Source organism: Geotrypetes seraphini, chromosome 11 (genome assembly GCF_902459505.1).
Source record: "Geotrypetes seraphini chromosome 11, aGeoSer1.1, whole genome shotgun sequence".
In the NCBI taxonomy this organism is placed as follows: domain Eukaryota; kingdom Metazoa; phylum Chordata; class Amphibia; order Gymnophiona; family Dermophiidae; genus Geotrypetes; species Geotrypetes seraphini.
Genome location: NC_047094.1, coordinates 44666325 through 44687200, shown reverse-complemented (window position 1 = coordinate 44687200; position 20876 = coordinate 44666325). Strand labels below are relative to the sequence as shown.

At 39.6% G+C, this 20876-nt stretch overlaps 1 protein-coding gene and 1 long non-coding RNA gene across 4 annotated transcripts in view; one reads left to right on the top strand and one right to left on the bottom strand.

Moving 5' to 3' along the window:
• LOC117345562 overlaps positions 1 to 20876 on the top strand; it is a 305100-nt gene that overhangs the window by 1528 nt on the left and 282696 nt on the right. The gene's annotated exons all lie outside the window — the stretch shown is intronic.
• Positions 3508 to 20876, bottom strand: part of LOC117345561 (ectonucleotide pyrophosphatase/phosphodiesterase family member 7-like) — a 58116-nt gene continuing 40747 nt past the window's right edge. The window contains exons 4-6 of one of the 2 annotated variants that reach the window (XM_033914380.1): positions 12212 to 12458; positions 7133 to 7247; positions 3508 to 3617 (exon numbers count right to left, since the gene is read on the bottom strand). In XM_033914380.1, the coding sequence (XP_033770271.1) occupies positions 3563 to 3617; positions 7133 to 7247; positions 12212 to 12458 (417 nt within the window). In that variant the 3' untranslated portion in view covers positions 3508 to 3562. Of the gene's footprint in view, positions 3618 to 7132; positions 7248 to 8156; positions 8455 to 12211; positions 12459 to 20876 lie in introns of those variants that run through there. The other variant, XM_033914381.1, reaches the window with a different exon arrangement.

Below are 20876 nucleotides of genomic sequence, written 5' to 3'. Positions count from 1 at the left end.
CCTTCTGGCGGAACTCACTATGCTTATATAAGAGATACAAGCATTTTTCTTATGAGGAACTATTTCCACTAACTTCAGGATCATACAGACGTATTTGATCCCCCATTGATACCTTCTTAAATCAATCTGTGTAATGCCACATTATTATTTGATTGATTTTTTATCTCACAGACCTGATATTCAAGTATAATGTTTTGTTCAAAGACATTCCTGATTGCTACAAGCCTTGTCTTTATAGTGTTCTATTTTTGCAAATAATTAATAAAACATATTGAACTAAAAAACAATCATCTCTCCCTTCCTCTTCTCCACCCCATTTTGTCCTCTTTCTTTCTCCCCCCTCCCCCCACAATTACAGCATCTTTCCTCCCCTCTCACCCATCCCCTTGTGCAGCATCTTTCTAACCCTCCCTCTCATCCCCCTGTGTAGCAGAACCCCATTGACCCTCTCACCCATCCCCTTGTGCAGCATCTTTCTATTCCTCCCTTCCATCCCCCTGTGCAGCAGAGCCCCATTGACCCTCCCACTGTGAGACTGACATACCTCCGTTCTGAGGACTCCTAAAGCAGCAGGAGTGGTGGTTGCTGAATCGATGAGTCCAATTTTTTCGGCAAATCAAGCAGCACTAGTGTCAGGGATGAAGTAATTAGTGTCAGGGACATTCAGGAGGGTTGATATTAACTAGGGCTTATTTTTGGGGTAGGACCTATATTAGAAGCATCTTTAAAAATCATGCTAGGGCTTATTTTTGGGGAAACAGTATTATGTTGTGGTGTAAATATTTAAAATTTAATATAGTTGAAAATCACCCAGCAAGAGCATTGAAGACCCAGGGCTAAAATTGTTGAAGATAATTCCTGGATTTGGGGAGATCAGCAATCTGCAGAACTAATCACCCCCCTCCCCCCCAGGAGAGCATCTATTTTTCAGTGTATCTGTAGACAACTTTCCTACTGTTTGCTAGATCCTCATTTCAGAGCAACAATTTCTAGCATCTTAAGTTCTTGTCAAAATGGGCCAGATGCTGCTTCCTTTATTTGGGGTCCATGAGGGCCCATTGAGCTCTGAATAATTTATGATGCCTTTGACCTCCCTCCCCCATTCTTTTCCAAACACTAACTATGGATGCCTAGAGGTACCTCATATCAATGTACAGTCTTTACTGAGTAAAATTACATTAGCAGCATCAAGTTCAACTATTTTTATTAAAAAGAACTGTATGTAAAATTTTGCTAAGGATTTGTTTGAAATTTTCAGTGTGTCATGTTCAGTCTCTAGTACTCATTTTGTGGTGGCATCACTTACATTCTGGGACACTAAAGTATTTTTACATATAATCTCTGGTTTGGAAAGCATTGCTTCTTCACTACTGTCTCTTGCTGGGTTAGAAAATATCCTCGAGGGGTGGGGGGAGAGTTTCTTGAGATTGATCAAGAAGTTTAATTTGTTTTAGAGGATTGTAAGTGTTCTGCATACTTCAGAAATTAGAAACATTGGAGGGCAAAAGCTGTGGAATGTACTGGTTTGCTTCTTATATTATACTTCTATTTTCCTTCTGTATTATTTCATTTTTGAATTTATTAGTAAACTGCTCTGGAACAAAATCCTGGACTGAACTGTTTTGATGTGGCATTGAAGTCATGCATAATTCCTTAGACCCAGAGCCAACACAACCACTAGGCATCCACCTAATGCAGCACAATTTCAAGGGTGGCACCAATGCAACAAACTTGGTGTCTGCAAAAGACTCATTGCAGCTAACACAGGGCCTTGACCATTCATGCATGCTCAAAGACTGCTGGCTCCTACCCCCTCAGACAGAAGTCAAGCTTGACAGGCTTTGAATAAGTGTAGATGTTCAGGCTCCTGCACCTGTATTGACTATTCTTCTGCAGGCATTCTGACTTCCACCCCAGAGAGGTTAGGGGAAGGGAGGAAAACCATTGAATACTCATACAGGGGCAGGAGTGAGAAGCTGAACACCCTAGATATGTAAGGGAAGGGAATGAAAATTAACACTGAAAGCGAGAGAAGAAGAAATATGCTGGATTGGGGAAGGGGGAAGAAAGGAAGATATGATGGACATCAGGGAGGAAGAAGAGCACCAGGGGGAAAGGGAAGTGGAAGAGTTAGAGAAGGGGAAGTGGAAGAGCTAGAAAAGGGGATAGATTCTTGACACTGCAGTGGGGAGGTAGGAAAGGGGAGATTTTCTGGACACTATGGGGGCAAAGATAGGGAAGGGGAGAGCTGCTAGATTCTAAGGAGGGAGGGAAGGAGAGAGATGGTAGATTATGATATCTGACTAGAATCTTTGTTCTTCACTTCTAGTTCTTGAGGACCACTACCAAGTCAGGTTTTCCAGATATTCCTAATGAATATGTTTGTGAGAGATATGCATATAAAAGAGACAGTAGGCTTAGGATTGAAGACCAAGAGAGTATGATCAGAACATTGAGAGTTTAATGATAGAAAAATTCTAATGCTTCTTATTCTAAAGAAATAGGAAATTGGCACTATGATAGCATAAAAACAGACCAAGATTACATCAGATTCAATACATTTTATTGGCAAGACAATTTCTTTGTGTTGCCAATTAGAAACCTCTGGCATTATTCAGAATTCTCCGATCAGTCAGGTTTCTGACTTGGTTGCAGGATATAACTCATTTTGCCCCTTAACTATATCTGTTATTTCTTATCTTTCCTCAAAGTTAAACATAGTTTTTCTTGCTCATTCTTTTCTGTGAAATCTTATTTTCTCTCTCCACCTTGGGAAATGTGTATTTCTTCTTTGTAGAGTAGCTCTCCAGTGTTGCACTGCATGTAGGCTTTGGTTCTTGGGGAGTTTGTCTTTACATTTGATTTCTTATTCTGATTGTCTTCTGCGTGTGTGACTGTGGCTTATCCTTTCCATAATAACTGGCACCATCTATTGATTCCTCCTTGAGGATTTACAAGCATTTGTATTCTTTCCTGGGAGGTAAGGTAAACTACAGAACATGTGGAAAGAGCTAGGACATGGGTGATCAAGATAAAGAGCAGAAGATCATGACTTTAAAATATTGGCCCTGATTCACGTAGGGACTCCAAAAGTTAGGCGTTGGTAGGCATACTACAGCCGCCTAAATTGGTTTAATTGGCAATATACACCACAGTAATTAAAACTAATTTTAAAAAAATGTAGGCGCCTACAGAACAGACTGCTTATGTCCTGGATGTGGCTTGCGCAGAAGTGACCTTAGGCGCTAGTAGTAGCTCCCATTGACGTGATTCTCGTGTAAAGCAGGCACCGGAAATGTAGACCAGTAAACCCTGGCCTACATTTCTGATGTCTACTTTACATGTGGCCGTGATTCTGCAACCAGTGCTGGTACATAATTGACATGCGATTGGCCCCGGCTGCTACTGGTGTCGGTTGCAGAATTCAGCTCTAAGTGCCTTCACTGCAGTGCACAGAAAAAAGAGAAAACAACTTGTTTAACAGAATTTTTAATATTGATTTACTTTGTTCGTAGCTCATACATATAGTCATAGTTTATGAGGCATAGAATATTATATTCTCTCAGAAATTCGTCTCTGGTTGTGTTCTATTCATCTTTTCCACCTCTTGGTTTGGCCTGTGAAAAGATGTGACATGGCCTTGTTAAGCATGCTGATCATTTTGGTAATGCATTTGCTCATGATATGCATAGGTAAAAAAAATATTTTCTAGCCCATATTCAGTTGGGGCAGTCACTTTATAAACATGGCTGTTGTCAGCTGAATGAAATCTAAATATTCATTGCTGTTACTGAGTGTCTGGATTCAGTACTGACCTCTGAAACTATTGGGATATCAGTGATCTTCAACCTGATATCCAGATAGTTGAATGGATAAAAGGGTAACTTTAAAAAAATATATATATTTCCTGTCCTAACCTTATCTGAATAGTTATTAATGCTGTCTGATTCGTGATTCAATTCAAATCGATTTGTTTTATTAAAAAATCGGGCTTGCCGATTCAACCAGGTCTTCTAAAGCAGGAGCAGCAGCGCTGCCTCTTTCTGGCCGACTACTGCCACTGCTGTACCTGCTTTAGGGAGCCCTTTGGGTCAGTAAGGAAATGCTGCAGTGCTTAGCCGTTCTTTGTAGCGTCCTCCAGCTTCCCTCTGCTGCGATCCTGTCCCTGACATCAGAAGAGGGTTGGGGGGGGGGGGACCGTGGCAGAGGGAATGTGCTGTGGAGGCTGACGGCAGCCTGTAAGGATTGCTACAACACTGGTGATCCTCTCTGCAGGCTTCCGTAGTAAGCTGAAACTAAGACCGGGATGCCAGGGGGGAAGGCGGAAGATGCTACAAAGAAGAGTGGAACATGCAGGCCTTCGGGGAGGGCCATGCCTTAAGGGGGGTAGGCCTTTGGGGAGGGGGACCCTAGTGTATAAGTACACGGAGGGTGGGAGGGAGGGGTTCAAAAAGATGTGCATATGCCGGTCGGGGGGGGGAAGAAATAATGGGTCTAAAAACAGAAGAGAGGGAGAGAGATGGTGGACAAAGAGATTTAGAGAGGGAAGGAACAGAAAGCGAGAGAAGTTGGACACAAGGGATGGTGTAGAGGGAGGTGAATAGAGATACTGGATAGAAGGGTAGTTGGGAAGAGAAAGGGAGAGCTGGTGGACCCTGGGATGGTGGGGAAGGAGAGAGAGATGCTAGATGAAAAGGTAGTTGAGAAAAGGAAAGATGGTGGATCTGGGGATGGTGGGGGTCCATCGCTGCAGCTGTAGGGATGGGGATGGTGGGGTCCATCATTGCAGCTGCAGGGATGGAGATGAAAAAAAGGAAAGAGGCCAGATCTCCAGCAGAGGGAAGGGAAACGGAAAGGGAGAACAGAGATAGAAGATGGATGGTTAGCACAGAGAAAGAAGAAAATGGCAAATGGGCAGGAGACCCTGGCAAGCGAGTTATCTGATTTGAATAATGACCAGACAACAAAAGATAGAAAAAAATAATTTTATTTTCTGTTTTGTGATTACAATGTGTCAGATTTGAAATGTGTATCCTGCCAGAGCTGATATTAGACCATGAACGTGAGCTAGCATTTAACAGAGAGAGGAAAAATCTTTTTTGTTTGTTTATTTTGTTTACACCACAGCGCAACAAAGAAAAAGAAGACCCAATGATCCACAGTGAAAACAATCCACCGATAAAAACAAAAAACTGTGGATACAGATGTTCTGGAATTGATTTATTGTACACTGTCATATGAAACCATAAAAATACAATGATAAAAAGTACAATGATAAAAATCCAAACGGACCCTACATGGTCTGTGTTTCAGCGAACACGCCTTCCTCAGGGGTCCATTGGTTTGCGAATGCACATATAAAGAATTGGACTGAAAACAGTCTATGATCTTTAAACGTGTGAGCAAAGAACACTGTAGACAAGCTAAAGTAGCATTAAAAATGCACAGCACCAGTGTAGGTAGAAGAGGGCAAAGGGGGTGGGGTTGGTGAAGAGGCTATAAAAAAAACCCACCGGGATTTTTGAAAAAAAACCCCACCCAATTGGGCAGGAAAATCGAATTGAATCATCGATTCAATAGGCTGAATCAAATCAAAATTTTTTTTTACTGAAACAGACAGCACTAATAGTTATTCATTACTGGTTTGAATACTGATGGATGTGCACATGCACCATATTAACTTGGACATTCTTATTCTGAGTTAGAAGTCCTTTTGGAAATGCCATTCTAAATTAATACATGTGGAAGGTAATTCCGTAAAAGGGTCACCTATGTAGTCTCTCTTTATAGAATACCATTGTAACAAGGTACAATAGAATCTCAGTTATCTGGTACCCATGGGGATTGGTGGATACCGGATATTAGGTTAATTGAGAGTATATTATAAACCTTGTCTAAAACACAGGTAGGGCTGGTCTTAGTTAGGGCACTGGTCTTTGACCTAGGGGCCGCCGCGGGAGCGGACTGATGGGCACGATGGACCACTGGTCTGACCCAGCAGCGGCAATTCTTATGTTCTTATGTTCACTCTCAATTCCCCCTCCCTCCCTCCCTGAAACACCAGTGCAGCAGCAGTCCTGAGCCGCAAAGTCCTCCTCCCTCCCTCAAGCCCCAAAGTGGCAGAAGTTGCGAACCCCCTCGCTCCCTCCCTCTCTTCCTTACCTGAAGTGCAGCGGTCAGCAGGCAGCAACCTCAAAACAGGCTGCTTGCGGCAAGCCCTGGCAGAGCCTTTCCTCTGACGTGTCACAGTTTGCGATATACTGGATTAGTGGGTATCCAGGTAATTGCCATTTATGCACATAACTGACTAGAATGGCAGCACTTACACACAAATAAATCACCTAAACCTATGTGGCTTCTTATAGAATTGCCCACTTTTTGACTATCTTTCTAGAGTTAAAACTCCTTCCTCCCGTCCGGACAGAATGTAAAGAAATTAAGTTTCTTTTTCTTTTCCAGTATTTTCAACTGTTGTTTCATTCAGATTTGTGGGAAGGGGTCAGTGACCACTGGGGGAATATGGAGGTCATTACTTAATATCTCCAGTAGTCATCTGGTCAGTTTGGATTCCTTTTTGGCACTTAGACTCTTTTAAAACAGGTCTAACTCCATACATCTAAGTTCCATCCTGGACGTCTTGGGAAATGTTGGATTATCACCACAAGATATCTAAGTGCTAAACATGCCCAAAGCCCACCCATAATATTCCTCTAACACACTCTCTCAAAATTTGGATGCACAGTGGCTAAGAAGCCAAGCAAGACGTCCAGAAAGTTGGGTTTAAAAATTGGCACTTTGACAATTGGCACTTTGACAATTTGACTTTGGCAATTAGGACGTCCAAGGCTGACTGAATGTCTTTTTTTTTTTTTTTTTGGAAATGAGCCCCATATTCTGTAATTTGGTTGCTTGAAACCTAAAAGATCTCTCAAGGACCACTTTTTCTCTTTTTCTTTTCTCTATGTCAGTCTTTTGTGACAGAACCAGGGGAGCAAATCACAGCTCTGTATATACTGTATATCTGATTTGGGACCTTTGAGTAGGGTGGAAGAATGTTCCCGAGAGCAAACAAAATGCCTCTTTCAGCTCTGCCTTCTTACAGACCATTCAGAAACTCTGAAAAACTACTTACCCCTTCTTTCGCTTAATGATGGTGTAGGGCACATAGACAATGAATATTACCACAAGAATGGATAACACAACACCCACGGCTATGAGAACCATAAATGTGATTTCTTCTGAGTGGTCTGGAAAATATATTTTGAGAAATACGCTATGAGGGGGAATTCTAAAATTACATATACACATAAAAAACATATGCATGTTTTTACCTGCGTATGCTTCAGTAAACTTTAAAAGCAATAGTGTATGCATACTTCTGCTTTGAAAATTATCCCAGAGAATGTACAGGGTGGAGCAAAAAAAAGTAACCTCCTATCGCTTTTTGCATTTCTCAGTAATCACTTTTAATTTCAACAAGAAATTTTACATATTTATTTAGTCATCATACTTAATTATGCAATAAAAATATAAAAAAATCATAATTACATATTACTGATAATATTTAATTATCTTAAGCTGTGTTGATGTTATCCTTGGATAACATGGATAATGCAGACACACCTGGTATTTTCTTGTCAGTAACCTGTGAAGCAGAATGGCCCACTTTAGCGTGTTGAAATTTTCTCCTTCCAATGAGCAGTGAGCAATCCTCCCACTTTGCTGACATCATCAGATTTGAAATTCAGTCTTTTTTCTTCCGAAATGTGAAGTAGACAAGCAGCTCCCTTTCTCTCTCTCTCTCTCTCTCAGTTCAGAGGACTTTCGTACCACAGACCAAAAAAACCCAAAACATGTCAACCAAGAAATGCAGTGCTGACCCAGAGGTCCTTGCTAAGGTACCGGTGTTTCAAGCACTGAAATCCCCGCAGGCTCTCTCAGAGTACCAACATCATTTCCAGGATGATATCACATAACACTACTTCTTAGCTTGGAATTGACTGAATTTTGAATCTGATGACATCAGCAAGGTGGGAGGATTGCACATTGGAAGGAGAAAATTTCAACAAGTTAGAGAGGGCCAATTCACCTCACAGGCTACCAACAAGAAAATACCGGGTGTTTCTGCATTATCCAGTTATCTACAGAGAACCCCCGTTACAGATAAGCAGCTACGCTTTACTGACATTCTAGTATTACTACCTAGTGATTTTTTGCATGTTAAAAATGTTTGAGCTAAAACGTAGTAAAAATAACATCATTCAAACTATATGATTAACAATGTCAGAATTTTGTAGCCGGGCTGACAAATTTTCTTCACAATGCTGAGCTTCAGTTCTTGAGATAATATGAACCACTATTGCCTTGCTTCAAAACCTTGTTCACGCAGTATCTGGATTCTCTTTTTGTCCGCTAGCGACACCTTGCCCATGATTCCCATTCAGATCCGAAATGCTTTAAAGAAATTATTTGTAAATTATCACATTATCAAATATAAATGATTCAAATTATTATTTACAAAAGCCCATGTCACTATGACATCATTAACTATAAATTGGTACCCCATTTTTTTTCAAAGTAGTGGTAGTTTTACAGTGCAAACGTTAAAATAAATGGCCATGCTAAAATGTAAACTCATTCCATTCAGCACATAAATGTAAATACTGTAGTAACGACAAATAAAGCTGTAAAATTTCACATTTAAATTCTCCAAACCGTTGCTAAGAAAACAGCAACAAACTCTAAGGGTTTACTTTTTTTTGCCTCACTGTACGGTATATATGTTTATATTTACACCTGTTGTTTGGCATGTACCAATCTTCTCACATTTCTATATTTACTCTTGGATATCAGCATACCAAATTATCAAAGTTCTAAAGCAAAGTTCAGTATATACTGTGTTGAGGTGTTTGTGGTCTGAGTATATGATTTCTCCTTTTGAAAAAGTTTTTTTGTTTGTTCAGATTGAAAAGGCGACAAGTTAGAGTGGGCCAATAACTTAATAGGTCAAAATGATCGACCATTGTGGCAGTCAAAAAAGCATCCAGGTATTCAACACCACTATCTGAATAGTGACCAGTGCTGAATGTCCAGATAAGATGATCAGCACTTGAACTTATCAGAATAGGGGCAGTGTGTAGTCCACTATCCAGATAACTTATCCTGACAACTTATCATTTTTCCTAAATTATCTGGATAAGTTATGCATATAGCAGACTGAATACACCTCAGCAGTAACTGGATGGTGCCATTTTGGAGTTCCACCCATTTAGTCAGTGATATTCATTCTGCTTTCCATACAGCTAAGTGGTTTAATTTAGGCCAATGTAAGGATCATTCCAGGACCCTTGTAGTGCAGTATGCTCCTGATTTGAAGATCATAGTCTAGAGAGTATGGTTGGGATGGCTAGAATGGTTCTACCTGCCTTTATGTAATACAGAGAGATCTAGAGAGTGATGAATTTGTGTGGATTTGCTGACAGAAGCAGTAGGTGTTTAAGATTTAGCCTTTGGGCCTAGCCTTTATATCTAGTGTGAAATATCATCTGAGTTTTAGCATAGAAACATGATGGCAGATAAAGACCAAATGGCACATCTAGTCTGCCCATCCGCAGTAACCATTATCTCTTTCTCTCTCTGAGAGATCCCACGTGCCTATCCCAGGCCCTGCTGAGTCTCTGACATTCAGCTGGAACCAATTTTGTGACTTATTTCCTATACTGGGAAAGCCAAGAACTCCCACTCAGCAGCCTCACTCCCTCTCAGCAGCCTCAATCTCCACAGGCAGCAGAATATGCTTTAATATGATGTCATCTCCTGCTGCCCATGACCAGCCTGTTGTGAGGATGATCCCATATCTGCAAAAGATTATATTTTATTAAAGGGTCTCCTGCTGGCAGAGGTGGGTGACAACTTCTTGATGCTGAGGCCATGGAATAGGTATAAAAGGGAGTGGAGACAGGAGATTAAGTGGGGTAGGGGTGTGTCCTAAAATCTGTATCTCAAAACTCAGGCCTGCTTGGCAGCACTGGTCTTGTGTAAAGTACATATCCCTCTCCCTGACTGAAAGTATGGAGTTGGAAGCTAATGTGTTGTGTGAAGTGCACACCCCTTTGCTGCGCCTGACTACTGAAGCAAGGCACTTAAGCCACAAGCTAACATTAGCAAGAAGCACCAACAATGAGTTGATTACGGGCAGGGCCACAATGAACTATATGCGAGCGGTGCAGCTGTGCAGGGTATAAGAGAGGCAGGGGCACCAAATTGGGCCTGTCTACTGTCTCTCCATAGATGCAATGCAGCGGGTGAGATGTGAACACTAGGAGGCATGCCACACAGATTTCCTTTTGGAGAGAGTCTGTGTGGAAGAGGATCGACTGTAATTTTTAGAAGGAAATAGGTTTGTCCAGTGTGCAGGAAGCACCTAATCTCAAAAAACTGGTAATTATTTGAAAGAAATTATAGGCACAAAACAAGATTATTAAATGGAGAAAGGACTACATTCTTGATATTAGGTAGCTCTTACAAATTGATTATATGAGTATGCAATAATTTGATAACTACTGGAGTTTCCTTTACTTTAGATAGAATCTTAAAATATTGGGTGTTATCTTGGATAACTATCTCACATTTGAACCGCAGATGAATGCAGTTTCAGCTAAAGTTTTCCGTTTATTATAGAAATTGTAAAGGATTAGAGCTAAATTTGACCAATATGCCTTTCAACTTACAGTTCAGTCAACAGTATTTGTCTATGTAAATTATTGTAATTCAGTCTAAATTGGTGTTGGAGATTCAATATTTTAAAAACTTCAGATGCTGCAAAATATGGTGGCATGTTTCATTTTACAGGTTTTCCAAATTTTAAATAATTCACCCTTCTGTTAAGGCACATGTCATGCTTAAAGTCTGTCTTTAATTTACTTAATTCGTCATGGGTTAGCTCCAACCTATATGATCAGGAACTACAATGTCTCGGAGTATGTGACATAGTAGTTAAAGCTAAAGCCTCAGCACTCTGAGGCTGTGAGTTCAAATCCCATGCTGCTTTTTGTGACCCTGGGCGAGTCACTTAATCCCGCCATTTCCCGAGGTTCATTAGGTAAAATGTGAGCCCACCAGGAGTACCTGAATGTAAACCACTTAAGGCTATAAGTGGTATATAAATACTAAAAATAAATAAATAAAAGTTTATACGATTCACATTCAAAGAAAGTAAAATACAAAGCATTGTTATCAGATCAGTTTTTGGATCAGTATACTTTTGGGTGGAACTCTTAGCCTGCAGTTATAAGACAGTCACCAGCTTATAAACAATTTAGAAAAATGCTTAAAACGTATCTTTTGGGAAAAATTGTTAATGTTAATTGACAAATAGTATAGGACTTGATGTGCTTCGCTGTAAATCACACAGAACTCTTTGGGATAAGTGCAAGATAGAATTGCCAGTTGTAATTGTAAATGTGTTGTGTTTGATTGATTAAACAATGTCCACTTACTGCCTTGAGGTAGTTTTTCTGTCTTGAAGTAGTACAGCATTATTTACTTTGCACAAATCTTCAGTAAGGTTAGTTGGAAGCACCTCATATCAGTCTCTGAGTATTTGTGGTGAAGAAAGAAGGAAAATCTCTCTCCCCACCCCTACCCAAGAGAACATGCTGCTTGGCCCAGAGTGAAGTTAGGGAGAGGATCAGGATAAAATAAATGTTCTGTGAAACATTGGGATATAAATCCACCTACAGATGGCAACCAAAGCAAATTACACTGTAGGCCAACAAACATAGCCGCCCTTTTACTAAATGCTATGAAGCACATAGATACAAAAAAAGACTTTTTAGCATTTAGCACATGCTAATTCTGTAAGCACGCACTAAGCTTTAGGAAAAGGGCCCCACAGTATTCTAACTAAAATCGATTAGTTATATAAATACTGGTTGAATATTGCTGCAATATGTTTAGATCAGTGGTTCTACATCCTACGTATATTTAGAACCAGAGGCACTGAATATATGCAAATGATTTAAATGCTATGACAGGCATTTAAATATGAACTTATGAATTTAGGCTCTTGAATAAGCATTGGAGCATTTACCTTGCTGGCCAGTGGTTAAACCCGCTACCGTGGTTTCATAAAAGCCTGTGTTAGTGAGACAAATAGGTTGTTGGTACTGAAAGTGTGGTAATTAAATGATACCACATGCCACACACTGACCTGGCTGTGGTTGTGAAGGATCCAACGTGCCTAGGAGCATTTCTTGGGTAATTGCCAACGACCCATTATTAGGCTCAGGATTCACCCCCAGGAGTTTGCACATCAGTGGATAAATATGGATGCTGTCAAAGGGTTCAGCAATGTAATTCTTCTTAAAATCTGGGCCAAAAGCTCTGAATATTGTCTTCATGTCCATATTTATATTATCAAACCCGTGGTCACCTTTATTAACATAAATAATGATCCTCTGAAAGGCAAATAAAAAGCAGAATATAGGTTAGGGAGAAAACAGAAGCAACTTCCTGTATACATTTTATAATACATACCTTATCAAGGGTAGGTCTGAGATAGGGTTACCATATTTTCTTCCGCAAAACCCCAGATACACGACCCCAGCCTATTCCACTTTCAGCCCCACCCAGCTCCACCTCCAGCCCTGCCCAGTTCCATCCCCATCCCCACATAGCCTCCGATGAGCTCCAGCCACGTCTGGAGGGCCTGGAGCATGCGCAGATGTGTGCGATGTCATCTGCGCATGCTCAGAGGCCCTCCAGATGCAACTGGAGCTCGTCGGGGCTTTTCAAAACCTGAACAAACTGCTGGGTTTTGGAAAGTCCATCCGGGAACATGGACAGTCCTCTAAAAAGAGGACATGTCTGGGTTTTACCGGACGTCTGGTAACCCTAGTTTGAAACTCTGCAGAGGCATCACGCCTAAGAGCTAATTTACCTACCAATAAGTCTCCTGCACCATACATTTTGATTGTGTTATTTATCTGTTGGTCTTTATTAGATTGAAAGGTTCAATCACTAGTGATTGTCTTCTATTTGTGTCTATAGAAATGATGATACCATGTTCTTGCTTACTCCATAGTGAGCAAGGACATGGTAGAAGACATCAACATGAGAGACCTTCCTACCCTTTAACTGAAATGCTATAGGCCAGTGGCCTCCAATGCACGGTCCCAAAGTTCTCCATTGCAGCCCTCAGTTTGCTGAAATGCTCCATTACAACTCCTCAGTTGGCAGTTCTTCAAATCCTGCACGTGTTCATTTCAATCTTACCCACTTAATATAGTAATGGCTAGGCACTTATTATAGTAATAGCCTAAGCCCCATCTCATTCCATCTCCAGCTCTGCTCCATTCTGCCCCCTTTCTTCCCTCAACCTCACCCCCACACAAACCTCCCCAAGCTCAGGACTGTGCCTGTGCATTCGTGGACGTCAACGTGATGACATCAAGTGCATACACACATGAGTGCAATATCATTGCATTGATGTCTGTACATGCGCAGATGCTCTCCAGATGCTGCCCTGAGGTTAGGGACTTCCAAAACCTGGACAAACTGCCAGGCTTTGGAAATACCTATGGACACCTGGATAGTCCTCTAAAAAGAGGACATGCCCGGGTTTTCCCTGATGTCTGGTAACCCTAGTAATGGCAAACAATCTCTTAAGTGCGTTACTCAGGTGTCTCATTTATAGAATTTGCCACTACTGGCAATCCAAAATAAAGTGAGTTTTTTAAAATATATCCTTAAAGTGGTATACTGTAGAATCAATATCAGTGTTAATTTTTAATGTTTAATACCCAGTCTGAACAAGCAGGTCAAGGCAGTTTACAAAATTAGTAGTATGTGTGTAAGCTTGAAATCTTTTGATTGCCTTCAGAGTTCTCATATTCACACTGAAAAAGATTGGAGACAACTAGTGAAGGAAGTCAACCATTAATATGGTTACCAGATTTTTGTCCGGAGAAACCAGGACAAATGGCCCTGCCCTATTCCGCCCCCTAGCCACACCCCTTTCCGCCTCCAGCTATGTCCCCGCAAAGCCTCATCTTTGTTTTTCGACATCCAGACTGCATCTGGAGGGTCTCAGCATGCGTGGATGAGTGTCACATTATTCATGCATGCTCAAAGGCCCTCCAGACGCAGCCAGGTGGTCGGGGCTTTTAGAGATACGGTGACCAGAATTGCATAAAATATTCAAGGTGTGGCCATACCATAGAGCAATACAATGGCATTATAACATTTTCATCTTTATTTTCCATCCTTTTCTGATAATTCCTAGCATTCTATTTGCTTTCTTAGCTGCCGCCGCACATTGAGCTGAGGGTTTCAATGTATCCTCAGATATAACACTTAGATCCTTTTCCTGGGCAGTGATTCCTAACATGAAACTCTGCTTTAGTTTGGGTTCCTCGTGCCCACATACATCACTTTGCACTTGCTCACATTAAACACCATCTGAAATTTAGATGCCCAGTCTTCCAGTCTCACAAGGTCCTTTTGCAATTTTTTGCAATCCTCTTGCAATTTAACAACTTTTAACAATTTGGTGTCATCAACAAATTTAATTACCTCCTATCCCATGACTCTCTTTTCCTCAGAAGTCTTTCATGAGGTACTTTGTCAAACACCTTTTGAAAATCCAAATACACAATATCAACTGGCTCACCTTTATCCACATGTTCATTTACCCCTTCGAAGAAATGCAGTAGACTGATGAGACAAGATTTCCCTTGACTAAATCCATGGTGGCTTTCTCTCATAAATCCATGTTTATGTCTATGTTCTGTCATTTTCTTTATAATAGTCTCTACCATTTTGCCTGGCACTAACAGCAGACTCACCGGTTTATGATTTCTCAGATCACCTCTGGAACCCTTTTCAAAAATCAGTATCATGTTAGCCGCCCTCAAGTCTTCTGGTACTATTCTGGATTGTAAATAAAAATGACCAATTTCTAATAATATCTTTGCAATGTATACCATCCAGTTCAGGTGGTTTGCTCCTGTTTAATTTGTCAAATTGACCCATTACATCTTCCAGTTTTACAGAGATCTCATACAGCATTAGAAGATTGGTGAAATAAATAGGTCTTTAATTATGCCCTAAAGGAAGACAATGATGTAAGTTGTCTAAGTTCTTGAAGAAGATCGTTCCACATGGTAGAACCAGCAATAAAAAAAAGCAACCATCCTGAACTATGTTACTCTAGATCAGTGGTCTCAAACCCGCGGCCCAGGGGCCACTTGCGGCCTACCAGGTACTATTTTGAGGCCCTCGGTATGTTTATCATGATCACAAAAGTAAAATAAAACAGTTTCTTGATCATATGTCTCTTTTGTTATAAATTACAATATTATTATTAAGACTTACAGCCTCTTTTACAAAGCTGCCACGTGGCAACAGCATCAAAGCCCTTTAACATTTAAAATCCAACAATCACACGAGCCGTTATTTCTGGACAGACTACTAATCCCTTACTCTTCACTAAGGACACTGAGATTGACGCAACAAAACTTATTAACCATCCCTTCTTTAAAAATAATTGGGACAAGAAGAGCAACCATATTTTCAGTACAAGCACCCCAACTGTGGAACAATTTACCAATTTATCTACGTAGCGAACCATCACTGGTCAAATTTAAACGCAGTTTAAAAAGCATTCTTTATAAAGATGCATTCAATACATAGATAAATAATTGTAATAAACACAGCACCTATTCTTTAAAGAATCAAATGAGTAGGACATCAACATGGAAACTATAAGTGCTTTTTTAATTTTAATCTTAATCCTCTTTTTTCTCTTTATTCAAAAGATCATCAATACTAATCTGGATCTTTATTTATTCTTCATATTAAAACTATCTGCTTTTAAACAGATTAATTATTCCTAACATTACCTCTTTCCATGAATCATTTAAAAATAACTGAAGCTCTTTCTATCAATTAATTTTCTTCATATTTTTTTTTCTTTTTCTAAATTGACCCTACCCTTATGTACAAACCTTAAATGTTTTTTTTATTTATTTTTCCCTTTTTTATTCTTTTTTTTTTTTTTAATTAATTTTATAAATTGTATAAATTGTATTTCTCCCTTTTATCTACTTGTTTCAGTTTGTATTAATAGAATATAATGATTAGTCTGTATAATAGTCTTATTTGTATTTGTATTTGTCATCCCTGGCTTTTACAATTATGTAATACGCATTGAAATATTGGATATTGCGTAAAATCAAAATTTAATAAACTTGAAACTTAAATCTCTATGGGCTTCGGGGCTGTTAGCGCAGTGCAGCCGTTAGCGTGGCTTTGTAAAAGAAGCCATTAGCCAAAAGGAAAGATTTATAAATTATAAAGAATTTTACCTGATGCAAAATTGTCATTTCTTTAATAAGACATTAACTATTTTTTTCTGAGGCCCTTCAAGTACCTACAAATTCAAAATGTGGCCCTGCAAAGGGTTTGAGTTTGAGACCACTGCTCTAGATGGAGTTGATAAAAGGGTGGAATATCTAATAAGCACTTCCCTTGTGCTTTCCTAAGTGATCTAGATGGACAATGCTCCTTTGAACAACTCTACGGAGTCCTTGCTAAACGCTAACACATCCATAGACTTTAATGGATGCGTTAGCGTTTAGCGTGCGCTTAAACAGCTGGCGTAACTTAGTAAAGGGACCCCTACATGTCTTAAGATGCATCATTATGTAAAGCTTCAAATACCATTAATAATATTTTAAAACAAATTTGCCAAATCACTGGTAATGGTGCAATTTAATAAGCTGAGGAATAATATGTTCTATCCTAATCATCCTTCCAATTATGAGTACACCAAAGAATTTTGCACAACTTTAAAACATAAACAATGATTGAGGTAAACCATATAAGTAGGTGTTACAGTAAATCTAAAGGCCTCTTTTACAAAGCCGAGCTAGCGGCTGCCGCGCAGCAACAGCCCCGAAGCCCTTTAAATCTCTATGGGCTTCGGGGCCATTAGCACAGCGCAGCCGCTAGTGCTGCTTTGTAAAAGAGGTCATAAGGGCTCCTTTTACAAAGCCACAGTAGAGGTTTCTACCATAGGCTGGTGAGATAAATGTTCCAATGCTCATAGGAATTCTATGAGTGTCGGAGCATTTACCTCGCTGGCCTGCAATAGAAACATAAGAACATAAGGATAGCCTTACTGGGTCAGACCAATGGTCCATCCAGCCCAGTATCCTGTCTTAACGGAGGTCAATCTAAGTCACAAGTACCTGGCAAAAACAGCATTCCATGCTACCAATCCAGGGCAAGCAGTGGCTTCCCTCATATCTGTCTCAACAGCATAGTAACATAGTAGATGACAGCAGATAAAGACCCGAATGGTCCATCCAATTTGCCCAACCTGATTCAATTTAAATTTTTTAAATTTTTACTTCTTAGCTATTTCTGGGCAAGAATCCAAAGCTCTACCCGGTACTGTGCTTGGGTTCCAACTGCTGAAATCTCCATCAAAACTTACCCCAGCCCATCTACACCCTCCCAGCCATTGAAGCCCTCTCTAGCCCATCCTCCCACAAATGGCCACATACAGACACAGACCATGCAAGTCTGCCCATTACTGGCCTTAGTTCAATATTTAATATTATTTTCTGATTCTAGATCCTCTGTGTTCATACCACACTTCTTTGAACACAGTCACCATTTTCCTCTCCACCACCTCTCTCGGGAGTGCATTCCAAGTATCCATCACCCTCTCCGTAAGGTAGAATTTCCTAACATTGCTCTTGAATCTACCACCCCTCAACCTCAAATTATGTCCTCTGGTTTTACCATTTTCCTTTCTGTGGAAAAGATTTTGTTCTACGTTAATACCCTTCAAGTATTTGAACGTCTGAATCATATCTCCCCTATCCCTCCTTTCCTCTAGGGTAGACATATTCAGGGCTTCCAGTCTCTCCTCATACGTCTTCTGGCGTCAGCAGACTATGGACTTTCCTATAGGAACTTGTCCAAACTTTTTTTTTTTTTTATTGAGATTTCAATTTTTACATGATCACAACAATCATACAGAATAAACAGTAACAAGAAATTTAAAACAATACAAGGAAAAAGAAAGAAAAAGAAGAAAAATTTTCTTTTGTTCTGTTAGTCCACTATAATGGGGAGAGAGCTTTAAACAATTTTGACTTTAGTACATTTTATCATTATTAGAAAAACAGACTAGCAAACCTGAAAATAGCCTAGTTCTTCAAACTATTAGCCTTCCTCTTGTATGTTAACAAGGGTACTAGCCACAATCACATCATTACCCAAAATAAATCTTGACCACTGTGAAGACTTGAAGAAAATATATCTTAACTCCCTGAAAATTAACGCAACATTTACAAGGAAATCTTGATATAAATGTAGCACCCAATTTCAAGACCTGAGGAGGCAAAAGGGGAAATTGTTTCCTCTTCTTTTGAGCTACCCTAGAAACATCTGGGTACATTCTGATTTTCTAATTCAAAAAAGATTTATCTTAATTTTAAAGAAGATTTTTAGAAGTCAGTCTCTATCCGAGTCCAAAGCTAGTTGAACAAAGAGTGTAGCTACCAAAATCTGCTCTGTTTCTGAACTTTCTAAAATATTTGTCAGATCCATCCGGAGCCATCAGATCTTCAGCTGTTTTTTTCTTCCCAATTGGGAGATAATAAATTTTTGAAACAGGTGGAAAAGAATTTTGCGGAATGTTCAGGGTCTCTGTGAGATACCTCTTGAACATATCAAGAGCTGAAACTTGGCAATTGTGGAAAATTAATTAGCCTTAGATTATGGTGTCTTGATGCATTCTCCAGCATCTCCAAATTAAAATTAACATTTCCACTTTCATTAAGAGCTGATTTTGTACCCCCACAGTTTCCAATTTTTGTTTTTGCTCCACAAATTCTGTTTCAAGTTTCCCAACTCTGCTGTAATTTCGATGCCTCAGAAAGTACTCCAGAGCAATAAGTTGATAAATTTTGCATCTGAGTTCCCAAAGAGGATTGTAATTCTAATATGGCTTCCCATATAGAGTTCAGGTCAATAACTGGGGGCTTTTTTAGGTGAACAATTGCAAAATTTACTCCTAAAACTTTAGGTTTCACAGTATCTGTAGAGGAAATTATTGAAGATAGAGTCTGCCGTTCCTCTGCCGACTCCAAGGGTTCACGCGGTGGCAGCTAATACCCGCTGTACAGCAAGATCTTCTCCTTCTTCGCTGCGTCCATACCTTTTTTTAAAACATACCACATCCTCTGGCAATGTGTTCCAGAGTTTAACTATTCTCAGAGTGAAAAAATATTTCCTCCTATTGGTTTTAAAAGTATTATTCTGTAACTTCATCAAATGTCCCTTAGTCTTTGTAATTTTAATGGAGTAAAAAATTAATCCACTTGTACCCATTCTACACCACTCAGAATTTTGTAGACTTCTTTCATATCTTCCCTCAGCCATCTCTTTTCCAAGCTGAAGAGCCCTAACCTCTTTAGTTTTTCCTCATATGAGAGGAGTTCCATCCCTTTTATCATCTACTGCAGCTATGTAAAAACCAGTGTAAATGTAGTGTAACTAGATTTTGCATAACACGATGAAAACTATCAGGGGCTAAAATGTTTTTAATCTCATATCTAGCCTAATTTTACAGTAAATGTTATTATAACAGCAGAAAATTGTGGTTTAAATATAATGAAGATTCTAGAAGTTGTCAGTAATTCAGCAGAATTCAAATGAGATAACCAAAGAATCTGAGTTTTGAAATAATTCAAAGAGGGGCAATTAGCTGTCATCCAAGCATGAAGAGATTTTATGATATACAATTCCATCAATTGGAATCCAACTTCAATCTTTGCAATATAATTGCAAAGTAATAGTTTAGGGCAGGGGTAGACAGTTCCAGTCTTCGAGAGCCACAGGCAGGTCAGATTTTCAGGATATCCACAATGAATATGTATGAGATGGATTTGCATGCACTGCCTCCTTGAGATGCAAATCTATCTCATGCATAGTTATATTGTGGATATCCTCAAAACCTGACCTGCCTGTGGTTCTCAAGGACTGGAATTGCCTACCCCTGGTTTAGGGGATAAAAATCACAACAGAATACTGTAGTTACTTTTTACAATACACCTGGCGTGCTATACCAGTTTGCACATTGTAGAAGAGATTTGTGATTTTTTATTTACTGTTGCAATCAAGTAATTACCCAGTTTTACTGTCTTCATGATTTTATCGCCTAAATCTGATACAGACACATTGTTTGCTGAAAACTCTACACGGCAGCACTATCTGTGCTATGAACTTTGGTTGATGAATTGAATATTAAAGATTTTTATGCACTACAAAACATATTACTCACAGAAACACCAGTGGTGAATAAAAGATGTGAAGTAGTTTCTGTGAGGTTTCCAGCCTCTTTTCCTTTTTTGCAATATCCAAACCAGGACCAGTTAACAACAGTCTCCCTCTTGGGACTTGGTAACTTCTCAGCTGTATTATATGGGAGGGGGGGTTTCAGCTTGGATGTTTCTGAATTACTACAGTATCTGAAAATAGCAAATGTACTTGCATAGGCAAGGTGAGCAAAAACATCACGGAATGCTGACTGAGACCGTATAGTTTTGCAAAAAAGCTGCATGGGTCTGGATGCCCACCCTGGCCTTTTACCTAATAGATGCTTGAATTGGTTTGTCCACTACATGTCACTGTTGTGCCACAAAGAAAAAGCTACAAGCTTGCCAACAGTGAAGGATCTGCAACTCCCTACCAAGTTTCCACCGCAACCGACAAGCAATATTTGGCCATTACTGAAATGGCTTATAAAATAAAAGCCAACACAAATTGTTTTTACAACAAATTCTTAAATAGACACCTTT